At 27.5% G+C, this 13978-nt stretch overlaps 2 protein-coding genes across 2 annotated transcripts; one reads left to right on the forward strand and one right to left on the reverse strand.

Moving 5' to 3' along the window:
* The first annotated feature begins 4469 nt into the window (after nucleotides 1-4469).
* Nucleotides 4470-6379, forward strand: LOC130804665 (transcription factor bHLH120-like). The gene is made up of 3 exons (XM_057669193.1): nucleotides 4470-4727; nucleotides 5612-5959; nucleotides 6314-6379. Exons 1-3 carry the CDS (start codon nucleotides 4470-4472, stop codon nucleotides 6377-6379), a joined length of 672 nt encoding a protein of 223 aa, XP_057525176.1.
* A 1284-nt stretch (nucleotides 6380-7663) lies between these two features.
* Nucleotides 7664-12941, reverse strand: LOC130804672 (transcription factor bHLH120-like). The gene is made up of 5 exons (XM_057669203.1): nucleotides 12815-12941; nucleotides 12198-12292; nucleotides 9923-10213; nucleotides 8517-8867; nucleotides 7664-7838 (listed from the first exon to the last, which is right to left on the reverse strand). Exons 1-5 carry the CDS (start codon nucleotides 12939-12941, stop codon nucleotides 7773-7775), a joined length of 930 nt encoding a protein of 309 aa, XP_057525186.1. The 3' UTR covers nucleotides 7664-7772.
* Between the last annotated feature and the right edge of the window lie 1037 nt (nucleotides 12942-13978).

A 13978-nucleotide genomic window follows, 5' to 3' on the forward strand; every position in this document is an offset into this window, starting at 1 on the left:
TTATTTGCAAAAGTAACAACTATTTTACCCTTGCTAAAATTTTAAATACGACATATCATAAAAGGAAATAGAACAAAATAAATCAACTGATCTGAATAATCAATGAGATAAAATAAATAAATAAGACAAAATTACTAAAATGAAGAAGTATTTATCATCAAAAAACTTTACTATTAATTTTACACTTATACGCTTACCAATAGAAAAATTTACTTTAAATTTCTTCAAAATGGAGTGATTCATAATAGCCTGTCCTTCTATATATCTGATGCAGAGAATGTAGTGGGCCTGTTTGACTAGAGTCCATATCTAAACTTAAGTGATTGTCAGAGAGAGGAATGTTGATAATCCTCCAACTGTAATCTTGAAGGTTCATTATTTGATTTAACATTAAATTGTGTTATCTTCAAGTACACAATTTCTGTCTCTCAAGAAAATAGATTTAAGGAATATATATATATATATATATATATATATATATATATATATATATATATATATATATATATATGGATGAGGTCATTTATAATTAGAAATATAACAAATTCTATAAAATAAATTTATGTAGAAAATATAGCAAAATCCATGATACAAAAAGAGCAACCTAATATGTACACTAATACTGTATTTAGTTTAACATTGATACAAAGATGAGTGTCCACCTGATTAAAATAATTGCATAGCATCTTTGAACTTGGGATATCAATACAGATAGCTTGTGATTGATTTGATAATTATCTGGTGAATATTATAAATCATATTATTGTGTGAGTATTTATAGATAATATTACATAGTATAAAATAGATATTAGAAATAATGATTACATGTGTGATGTGTTGGGTCATAGACTTATAGTTAAAATTAGAAATAAAAAAAATTTACAATACAATCTAAAATGACGAAATATATATCATATATTTATAGAATGAGTTACAATAAAATGCACATTTACCAATTTTGTGAATACAACTATACAAGTACTTCAGTTAGACCAAGAAATGTTGACCCTCCTTGTTAAACAGACCTAAATCTAACCTGGAATACACGAAATCTGTTAAGATTTTTAATTGAAATAAGTAAATTGGTCGATTAAACCTCAGCTATTCATTAAATAAGTTAGGTATAGATTAAAATTCTATTCTATACCTTAAAAAGACTTGTATGGCCAATCCTTATAAACTAGTTAATGTAAGGTCAAATATAAGGGATTCTTTGGTTGCGTTCTCTTTTATGGATATAATTTGCCTTTTTTATCCTTTTTGAATTATGATCATAACTTTAATCAGCGTGATACAATAAATATGTTAATGATAATTACCGTAATTAAAATAAATATTACCTAACTTGATCTGTTTTAAAGGCCTTGGTTCAATTACCTAGAAGATAAATTTTACAATACTTTTAAAGTGGGGAACGTAGCTACGTAAAATATGCCAAAAGTAGAACGCAATAATAATTTGGGATTCTACTCCACATCTCAGTAAGACAATGAGATTGCACTATTCAATTTGCTGCCGCAATTTAGTGCTTTGCTTCCCATGAAAGAGATCGTAAACTTTGCTACGAGTAGTCAAGCTTTACAAGCTTTTCCTCTTTTTCTATCATCTTCTCCTATGCTTTTATATTGTACCTATCTTCGTTTTTGTTAGCCTTTTAATACAATTTAATTGATATATGTGTCATATTTTACATAATTCTCTAAAATGTTTTTATTATTCTTTTTTTAAATTCGTATTTGAAAATTTGACTATGAGAAAAACAAGTTAGAGTGTGTTACTTTATACGTCATTGACAATTAATTTGCACCTAAAAATCTCATAATTTTAATTTTAGGCTTGCTGCAACAAACATAATAAAGTAGTATTTCGTAGATATAGCAAAATTTTTAAATAAATTAAAATACTTCTCCGTTTTACTTGAATTCGCTACTAATAATGATATTTGACATGTTAAGAAAAAAATGTTTATTTCTATAATAAATTCAAATAAAAAGGGACAAAGAGTACTAAATTTAATAAAAATAGGAGTCTCAATTATCAAGACTAGCTTTTTCACTACATAAATTCTTAAATGAGACGATTTTATAAGGAGATCATTATATGTTTGATATGTCAAAAGTGATCAATACAATTTTAAACTGATTAATTATAAAAATAGTCTAATCATATAAACTCATCTCATGGTAAAACAGTCTCGTACAACACTAAGTTGTTTCCACAATTTGTATGTGTAGAAGTGGGGTTCAACTCAAATCATTAAAAGAGATGCTGCCGAATTAGGTTTTAGATATGACATGTAGTAATTACTTTCTACGCCGTTTTTATATAACTATTCTTTTGCAATACACAAATGTCTATTTCACCAACACTTCCACACAAATGATTTTTTTTTTTCAAAATGATCGGAAAAGAATTTTGTTGGATACATTCTATTTTTCTTCCAAAATCAATTTTGGATGAGTGATATGAAAGATAGGAATTGGATTGATTAATTTTTTTAAGTTTGTACTTTTCTATTTTACCTAATGATTCTATTTTTTTATTTTTGTAAGTCATTTTCAATGTCATATTTCTATTTTGGAAGAATTTTTAAATCTTAGTCAGCTATATCACTCCCATTAATTTCAGTTGCAGCTTAATAATCCCATATATTCAAGTGATCCCAACCATTTTCTTAAAATTCATGTTAAATGAATAGATTATTATATTAAATAGGCGTCAGTAAAATCTATATTTTAAAAACAGAAAGATAAATGAAAGGAATGGAATGTTTGTCATCATTTATCTTCCTTTTGCTCCCCACACAAACAAATAAGAGGGAAATTTTCTCTTTTTTCCTTTGACTTTCCTCTAAAATTCATATCCAAACATAACATTTTGTTGTTTTAGTCCGCTTGCTGCATTTTTCATTAATAGTATATTTCACTTATATACGAGACACTATAATCAACTCTTTCCTTAAAATAGTAACAAGTGAAAATGTAACAACTTAAACCAATTACAAAAAAATATAATCGTTGACAAACATAAGATATTTCATAATACATGGATTTCTAATTAAATGATATTGATGTGTCCTAACGCATTTTTTACTACCTACAAAAGCAGCTGAGATGCGAATGTTAAGTGGATGTATGCAAATACAAGGATGAATGTATAAAGAATCGAACTTTGAGGCACAAGTTAGGGTTTCCAACTCTACATTTCTAGAAAAAAGTGTGAAAAGAGATTAGATGTTTTAGACATGTAAAAAGACACAACATCAACACATGTGAGAATAATGGAAAACAATATGGTTGATAGAAAGGAAAGTAATTTATATACTTTTATTTTTGCTAGATATGAAGAAAACTTTACCATGCTATCATGTGGACATGAATTCTTACATTATTTAACATTCTCCTATAGTTTTTAGAAGTCAATCTCTAAGCTTTGTGAGAGAATGACATGATTATGCGTGTCTCATTCACAAACATACATCTAACAAAGTTAATCAACGGTCTAAAAACATCATCATATAATTATATTTTAAGCATTAGTTCTATATATAATGCTTCATAGCTTTCCTTAATCGTATTTAATATATTATATATCACATGAATCACTCCCAAAATTTTCACATCAAATGAAGAACATAAAAGATTCTAGCTTATAGCTACATATGATCATAATACAGTATAAATGTGGTGGGGCCCTCACAAGGCATCTTCTGTTAGACTTGTGGCTGAAGGTACGAGATAAAGGGCACGCTAAGTGTAACCCTAGCTAAATTCCCTTCTAATTTTTACTATATAAATCCATGGAGCTTTTCCTTGTTCCTATAAGCAAATCATAATTTTCTCAAATTTTTTTTACTATAGTTTCCTCTAAGCTTAATTAGTCAAGAAAATGTTTCCTTACCAAAATTCAAATGATGAGTATTTCCAAACCACTGATTATGTTGAACAACAAGAAAATGAGGTTGAAAATCAGAATAATCAGGTTGATAGTGGGTTAGGTGGAGCAGAAGGTATCCAATGGGCGTTACCGTCTTACCGATAGAGCTTATATATATAACTTATATTAGGGCTTTAACCATTAATTTATAAGCATTTGTTAATTAATAATTGAGTTCGTAGAGGTTCAAATCATTAAATCACCCGTCATAATTCTAGTAAATATTTAAAACTGTGTATGAGGAAAACATGTGTGGTCTATATCCACACTATCAGCTCAAAGGCCTCTTGTGTAAAGGGAGGTAATAGAGTATATACAATATATGTTAATTAAGGCTCAACAATCAGTTTAATTAAGCTTTTGGTTAAGTTTGTTATATCCTTAACATTTGTTGAGCATGTGTGAGGTGCTCGACTACACAAACCTTCTAGGGTTAATTGCTAGCTTTTGTTTAGCAAGGCCTTAAAATTTGTTGTATATTTTTGCTCTGTTTATATCATTATATATAATAAAGTATTATTATTAAATTGAATATGTTTAATAATGTTCATATTTTAGGGAGATCAAGAAGAGGGCGAGGACGAGGTCGAGATCGTGGTCGTGGTCGAGGTCAAAGTTCAACCTTGGATCCTAATTATAACAATGCTATTGACGCTTCTGGTCCAAGTAACTATAATGATGATGATGACCAGAAGAAGTCGGCTCATAGGGAACTTGAACGTCAAAGAAGGCAGGAAATGTCTAATCTTTACTCATCTCTCCGCTCTGAGCTTCCTAATGAATATATTAGGGTATATATATCTCAAACTTCACTTTCCATTAACTAAGTAGTACAAATTATGATGAAATATTCTTGAAGTTTCTACACAAAATCTATTGAATTAGGGTTTTTGCCTATTAGGGTTTTCATAACTTTACCGAATCCCTCGCAAAAGAAATTTACAAGGGTTTTCTTAAAAATGTTGGAATTACCATATATAGCATTAAAAAAGTTACTATTTAATTTTGTACATATTATTCTTTTGAGAAGTTCAACTCAATCAAGGTGACATTAAATAAGAAAAAAAACCCTAGCAATTTACTTTCTAATTGATATTATATATCCAAGTAAACATCGATTTAACTCAAGCAAAAATTTTAAGTTAAATTGTTGTATCCTATGGCCAGTATGTTACAGCATGTTATACACTCTATGAAATAGAAAGCAAGAAATTAATCTGTAATATTTATAATACTCCATGTGTTCCTTATTGATATATTAATTTAAATTTGCAATCTTGGGCAGTTTCAATTATTGTACTATACACAAAAAAAATATTCTTATATATCATATTTGTTGGACATAAATATTTTTTATCATCCTAATTTTAGTATCTTTAATTTTATGTTAATTGTGTCCATATGTTTTTCAATAAATTTAATTTAACATTTTATATTGTTTTTATCTTCACATTTTTTTCCGGTAACTTTATTTTAATATTTCAATAATTATAGTCTTTATTAAATTTTTGTCTTGGTTTTATTTTTTTAATTAATTTTACTTTTGAAAAATAATATCTCATCTAAAAAATTCCACTTGTCATAATATAACGTAAGAGTTCATATGAGAACACAAACGGAAACGGAAACGGAGGGAATATATGATTAATGATATCTAAATACAATGTTATTTTAGGGGAAGAGATCTGCAAGTGATCACATAGCACAAGCAGTGAATTACATAAAGGATTTGGAGAAGAATGTAAAGGATCTTTCAAATAGAAGAGATGAGCTTAAAGCAAGCCCAGAATGGGCTAATCCTACCTATCATGTGGGAGGATCCAGCAATCCTACACCACGTCCTGGAAGTGTTATGATTAATCCACGTATTGGTGGGCTTAGTATAGACATTGATGTTGCCTATGCAGATGATAACTTCTCTCTTTCAACTGCACTTCAACTGCTTTTTGAGGAAGGGTTAAGTGTTTCTACCTGCACATCAACCAAAGTCAACGACAGGATTGTTCATAATATATTATGCGAGGTAATTAAATTTAATCTGATTCTCCTTTTTTATCATTAATTAATCCCCTTCATAGATTAATTTTGCAGACTTTTTTTTTATCGGGCCCGGAGGAGAATTTAACCCTAGTCACATAGCTAGGTAAAAAGAAAAGTTTTTAATTAAAAACTTGAAAAAATGGTTTCCCATTCATAAATATTCTGACACTCTTAAAATAGAAATTAATTAGGTTGTATTTTTATTGATCCTTCTTATCAAATATTATTGTATATACCAGCTTTACATAGTAAGAAATATGTAAAACAAAAATTGAAATTATAATTAATTATTAATTATTTTAGAATAGAAGTAATAAAAATTTGGGTTCTTTTGTAGGTGACGGATATATCATGCATAAATTTCAGTCGAATCCAGCAGAGATTGATTAACCTTGTTTCCTAAGCAAATGACCAATGCGCTTTAACCACCACTAATTTTATTTTTTTTCATTAAAAAGTATTGTTCAATATTTTTGATGTTTCCAAAGTAACTATTCCTCGGGAGATTCCAGGAAAACCAAGCTCAGGTCCTTGGAGAAGAAATAATTGTGGTGGTTTTTTTAGGAGATTTATTGTGTGTATTTAATTTGTTATTGTATTTTTATACTGGCTAATAAGTGGTTGGAATTACGAACCCTAGATCATATGTATTTACTTGGTTGTAATTTTGATTTTATTGTGTTACACTCCCACCGCGTGGTGGGATATATATATATATATATATATATATATATATATATATATATATATATATATATATATATATATATATATCTTTTTATTTAGATTGTAATTTTGATTGGATTTTGTTAATTTATTTATATTTCTAATTAGTTGATGGAATGATAATTAAATTAGGGTGCCAACAAAAATTTTTATAAATGTTTTTCCTAATATTATTATAAAGCTCGCTTTTATGGATGTTAGCTAACTACTTGTGCTTTCTGGTTTAACCCTAATTTTGGATTAATAATTCAGTGTTGTTTTCATTTAACTGTAATGGTGATAATATATAAATGAGTTCTAAAATAACTGCTTCTAAACTGCTCCTCAATAACTGCCATATTGCCACACTAACTGCTATACTAGACAACCGCTATAGGTATACATGTAACTGAAATACATAATCTAACAACTTGTAATTATTTTGTTGGCACCCTGTTGTAGGGTACACGTATAGTCTATCTACTACCTTTTTTCTTAGGTTTATGACTTTATATATGAGAGATACTGAGTTAGTAACTATGACTATGACTTAATGAGATACTAGTATAATTTTTGATTGAAGTGGTATCCAAGCTATGAAACTAAATACATATCTTCCTCTTTGTATTAGTCGTTTTTTTGTTGTATCCTCAAAACCATTGCATTTATATATCCTTTATATTCTCGAAAATTTTGTTCTCTCAATTTTATAGATCTTCCTTGTATGTCTCCAACTTAAAATAACTTAAATAGAAAATTAACAAACAATCACAATTATGAGCATAATAATATAATAATACCACAATCACAATTAAATATAAGCTCAAATAAAAGATATATTTTACAAGCAATACAATCTCAATATGCATATGATGAGGAATGAAGCCCTAAAAAAAAAAAAAAAAAAAGAAAGAGAAAATCACTCGTTTTACACACAATCTAGGGTTCACTCTCATTTCACTTACTAAAAATAAGATACACAAAACATATACTTCTTCACGAACCTGAGCTTGAACTTTCCAGTACCTTCTCAGATTTTCCCAATTATTCTCCCACATCAGATCAGCACCGTACTTAATGAAATAACTTGTTTAGGAAACAAGATTAATTAATCTCTGCTCAAGCCAACTGAAATTTATGCTAGTCATGTCCATCACCTGCAGAATTTCCCACAAAAGCTATCCATTAAAAAAACAATGACTAAATGAAACAGAAAATCGAGTCTTAATCCAATTTAAACATATACTGTTTTTCCTAGCCAAGATTATAAGTTCAAATCTCACTTAATCCTCCTCTTCGCTCAGCCCACACTATAATCCCCCAATTAATGAAACAATGATTAAACACCTGTTATTCACAGATTATTGGAGAGACGATTTCTCCGAGAAACGCATTAAATTTATGGGCTAAATAGCCCAATTAATACAAATAAAAGAGAAAATAAGGATGTGGACTTTTTATTTTGAGGGTATCTCTTTAAAAGACCGTCTTTCTCCTTGAGAGTTCCTCTTAATTATTATTATTATTGATCAATAGAAATAATCATTAAAACATGGTTCTTTAATTAATTTTAATTATGTGATGTAATAGTTGATGTTAGTCATACAAAGTCAATTTAAAATAAATCTATTATTATTACAAGAATAATATTACGTACATCCAACCTTAAACTCTCCTACGTCAGTGACATAATGAAATTCATTCAATTTTCTCGATGGAAGAATCATGAATTAATCTAGTAATATTGGTTTAATTCTCACCACCTAAAGTACTAAATACGTATCAATTTCCTCAAAACCACTCCGAATAAAATTATAAAAAAAACATTAAATTACCTGGCAGATTATATTATGAATGATTCTGTCATTGACATTAGTTGATGTGCAACTAGAAACACTTAGTCCTTCCTCATAAAGAACATGGAGTGCAGATGATAAAGAGAAACTTTGATCATGTTCATATGGAACATCAATTTGTATTCCAAGCCCACCCATACGTGGATTAATCATAACACTTCCAGGACGTGATGCAGAATTTGTAGATCCACCTACATGATATGTAGGATTAGCCCATTCTGGGCTTGCTCTTAGCTCTTCTCTTCTAATTGAAAGCTCTTTTACACTCTTCTCTAAGTCCTTTATGTAATTTACTGCTTCTGCTATGTGATCACTTGCCGATCTCTTTCCCTGAAATTTCAATTACTTATCTTTGATTTCGTTCTGGAATACTAGGTATTTTGCGAATATGAACAATATTCATCGTTCGAGCGTATTTTATATATTGCAGCTAATGTGTAAGGAAAAATAAAGTCAATTGGGATCTTGTTTAAATCAAAAATAAAGTCAATTGGGATCTTGTTTAAATCGTGTAATCGCATACTTTCGTAATATTAACTTTTTATAATTTTTAGATGTGCATAGTTCAATATATAAATAATCAAAATAACACATTAGATTGTATAAAAGGTCAAATATAGCAAATATAGTAAAACGAAGGAAGTATATTAACATAATTAATAATTATACTAATTATTTGGATTATTAATTATATAAAAAATTCAAATTAGAGATTTCTCTAACTTGTATATTAGAATAATAATATAATAACAATATGGGAGAATCAAGTTATTTTGGACTAATCTAATTTATTTGATTAAAACCTATAAATATTGAATTGTGCAATTTTGATTACAAAAATGATGGTTGATGAGTTGGTTAAGTTTTTTGAGTAGCTGACACATTTATGGTGGAAGCCCCACGATATCTTATATAGTCTAACAAAGTATGTATATAATGATGAGTGTTTAGCTTGTTTTGTACTAATATCTTGAATTTATCTCAAAGTGCGACTTTGTAAATTTTTTTGAATATGATTAGCATAAGCCCTAATATCAAAAAATATTGAAACTTTAACCATTTTTCTTCCTTAAGTTGTGTTTAAATTAGGAACAAATGTTTAATTTCAAGTCCTACCTAAATTTTAAGTATGAACTAATCATGAGAATAACAAGGTTTAGAGAAGTTATTTTCAATTTTTCAAATTTAACTACTTTCATTTTAAATAGAGAAATTAGCTCAAATTTAAAATAAATATTTTTTTTCTTTGTCAAACCTTAAATTAGAACCAATTCTAGAATTCATCAAAATTGAAATTTCCATTTAAATCATTAGTTACAACTTCAAAAACTTTATTATTTTTTTTATTTAGGGAAAGTCAAGGAATTAGATTGGAATATAAATACCTTGATATATTCAGCAGGAAGCTGAGAACGAAGAGCCGAGTAAAGTCCAGACATTTCCTGTCTTCTTTGACGCTCAATTTCTTTATGGGATGATTTCTTCTTCTTGTTTTTCTTCTGTTCATCATCATTATCCTGATCACCATTATTTCTTCTTCCATTATTGTTAAGCTCATCAGCATTATTATTTGTGTAATTCACACCTTCTAATCCTTCACCTGCTAATCCATAATCTGCCCAATTTATCTGATTTTCAATTTGATTATTTTCAATATAATCACTGGTTGGGAAATACTGATCATTTGAATTTTGGAATGGATTATACATTTTCTTAAATTATATTTTCAAAAGATATTTTAAGAATTTTAGTGATGTTTTGTTTGTCGGAATTCTGGGAAGAAATCTTGTAATTTATAGTTAAAGTTTTGGGGGAGGGGCCCTTCTTAATGTAGTCTTTAAATTTTACATGCAGCAGCCGCATTTCCTAACAGGATGATAGTGGATGCTTCCTTTTGAGGGCTTTATAATGTTTACACTTTACACCCTCCCTACTCCCTATTTTGGGCTCAAATATATTTAATGTCGTCCTATTGGATTCGCTTCAATGCTATTTTTAAATATGACTCTATTTATAATAACATATATATCGATCTATTAAAATCTACTTCCTCTGTTTTTATTTGTTGTTCTTTTTGATCATTTATTTTTTGTGCAGTTTCTAATGCAAATTCAATAGTCATATAATTTTAATTGTGAGTTTTTAAAAATTTTTAAAAGTTGATATTTTGAAAAAGATCTCACATGAATATGTTTTTTATATAGATAAATGAGAAATTATAATAAAAGTTTAACACTAAATTTCGTAAATTCTGTATGAGAAAAACATATAAAAACGGAGGGAATATAATTTACTTCTTTTTTCTAAAATAAAATCCTAAAATTAGCTTAATAAATGACATATTTTTATCTACAATACCCACTAAAATATCTGCTTTTTTATTTTATTTAATTTTTTTGCCATCTTCTGAATAGCAAATTACTGTTCCTTTTTATTCCCCCTAATAATTCCATTTTGCTTTGCACATTTTTCATCAATTACTTTTAATTTGTACTATTTTATGTTTAATTTATAAGTTATAACATAGTCAAGTCAGATCTAATTTGATTCATTTCAATGCAAAGATTATTAATATTAATTTTTTATAATTTTTAATCATGCACAATTAAAAATATTAATTATAGAATTATTGCATTGCCAAGTATGATAAGTCAGATGAGATTATTATGGTTTATAGGAGGGAGTATGATGTTAGATAGACTTTTTATTATGTTGTGAATCTTGTGCTTGTTCATTGTATTAAGGATGTCCAATATATAAGGGTAGATGAGCTTAACGAAATGGTCAAACAATAAAAATTATTTTTCTAGTTTCATTATCCACACAAAAAATTCATTTAGTTGACACAAGAATTTGAAGTTATCAATAGCCCTTTGATAATAAAATTCATATATGTGGTGGGAATGTTAACTTACAAAGATTCTTTATTTTTCTATGTTTGTCGAAAAAATGTCAATTAAATTATTATAAAAAAAACCATCACTTTTTACTATTTATTTTATTTTAGGCTTTTTGCAATAAAATATTAGAATGTGGGTCTATGAAAAAAATTCACCAACTTTGATATATTTTTTAAAATACTTTTAATCAAAATAATTTAGAATTAAACTTGTAGAAGTAACTTTTTGTATATGTGGATTCCACTCATTATTTGATCATGAAGAAAATCATCGGATGAATTTTGTAAAGACAATCATTTTACATCATTATAATTGGGATGCATAATTTTTTTTTTTTTATTTTCATCCCAAAAATGTACGTTAATGATAAAAAAAATACCACAGTGTTGGGTCTAAAAATGAAAGACATTCCAATAAAATGAAATTTAAAAAAAGCTTTGTTCATTAAAGTACCAAATAAATGCTTTATCAAAACGGCGTAGTGAGACATAGTCAAGAACATTTAGTCAAGTAAAGCAAAGCAAGTAAACGTTGTTTTTTTTAGATACTAAAAAGTAAAACACTTGTGTGGAAGTATGCGAATGATCGAAAAAGACATTTAAATGTTGCAAAACTAAAGTTTTACTTTATTTTCTATTTTCTTATATATGAAATTAATAGTAACATATTTTCATATATTATATTATTATCAGCTGTAAGTATTTTATAATGAAAAATATATTAAAAAATACGTAAAAGTGCTTTATTAATTATTTATCACATGTGTTTCATATCTAAAACCTAATTCGACTGAACTTTTTTGATGATTTGGTTTCTCCAATTCAACACTTGCTAATACAAGCTTATGGGAATGAACTACCAATTAAAAAGCAACAAACAATCAGAAACGCCTAATACCCAAAACAACAAGCCGGCTAGATGAAAAAAAGCAGTCTTTATGATGATTAACAAAATATTTTTAAAACTAAGAATCAAATTTTATTTCAGTTGAAAAGTAAATACTGTACTTTTGCAGAAAATCTCAAATTTATTTTTCAACCAATTTTTTAATTATTCTCTCAGCGAACCTAAAATCAATAAAAAAAATACTTTAAAGCTAAACATATTATAGGTAAATTAACCAAAATATATAAACATATGCAAGTATACCAAATGTCTTATACACTTAACAATAATTATATCACAAAATTGCAGAATATTAATTTATTAAAGAAATTATTCATGATTGTAACCGGATTCAACTAGTTTTCTCAAAAATCAAACAAAGCAAAAAATGTTTGTACTTCTTACATACTAGAGGGAATAAGGAGTGAATATAATCGAATATCTAATCCGATACATATAGTCGAATTGGATATTTGATATCTGAAAACTGACATAGTTGATATTTGATATCTGAAAACTGACATAGTTGATATTTGATATACAATCCGTTTCGACTTGGATATTCAAATCCGATATTCGGAAATACACAAATCGATCGAAGATCCGAAATATTAGACATCCGACATCCGAAAAATTTAGTTAAAAGAATTTTTTTTAAATCATAATTTTATTCTTAATTATGAATATTAAATATCCAAATTTACTTATAATATGCGGGTATCCAATATTTGATATTCAACTATTCAAAAAATGGCGATTATTCGGATATCTGAATCTCAAAATTTTGATTTTCGAATTTATATCTGATATCCAAATGTTTGAATCGAATATTTTATCTAAATTGGAATGTAAATCAGATATCAAATTGAGTCATCGAATTAGTTAACTATTATATCGATCAAACAACAATTAACAAAGTTGCATGGATTTGAAAACATGTATAAAGTCTATTCACCCTTATAAATTGTATATAAATTATAAAATTAATGCATATTTAAAAAAATAAAACTGTTTATTTGAGCGTTACTTTTTTCATACTAATCATTATTTATGTTCATGTAAAATTTTTTCATAATAAGAATTTAACCTGTAGCTGCATTTTACCGCCTATATATCTTTCCGTAAGATTTGCATGCTTTTACGTGAATTCTGAAGCTTTGAGGCCACCACAATGCAAGTCGTGTTCACACTACCTTTTCCTTTTTTTTTCCTATCAACTTTTATTCGCTTTTTATTTCGCTGAATAATTAATGTAAAAAAAATTAATTAAAATCTAGAAAATAGGAAAAATATACGTTGTGAAAATGACGATCTTATCAACTAAGTCAACGAGTCAAGCACTTTTCTAATATAGGCATGTATTGAAATGAGGAAATTAAAGCATGAAAAGTGTTGCAGCCGAAATTATGTTTGGATATGGAAAACGTGTGCATTATTACTTTAAACCGCCGTTTTATTAAACTTTTGCTTTGGAAATATTCATGGTTTTTTTTTTTAATTAACAATACCGATAATAAACACAAACGACTAGGATTTCTTAGACCATCAATTTATATTTCTCTATAATGGTGAAAGCACACTATTACATGTGGATATATGGAGACAAAACAAAGTTTTATTAAAGCTATATAACCTGAATATAAAACATATCTTACG

Source organism: Amaranthus tricolor, chromosome 2 (genome assembly GCF_026212465.1).
Source record: "Amaranthus tricolor cultivar Red isolate AtriRed21 chromosome 2, ASM2621246v1, whole genome shotgun sequence".
Classification (NCBI taxonomy): domain Eukaryota; kingdom Viridiplantae; phylum Streptophyta; class Magnoliopsida; order Caryophyllales; family Amaranthaceae; genus Amaranthus; species Amaranthus tricolor.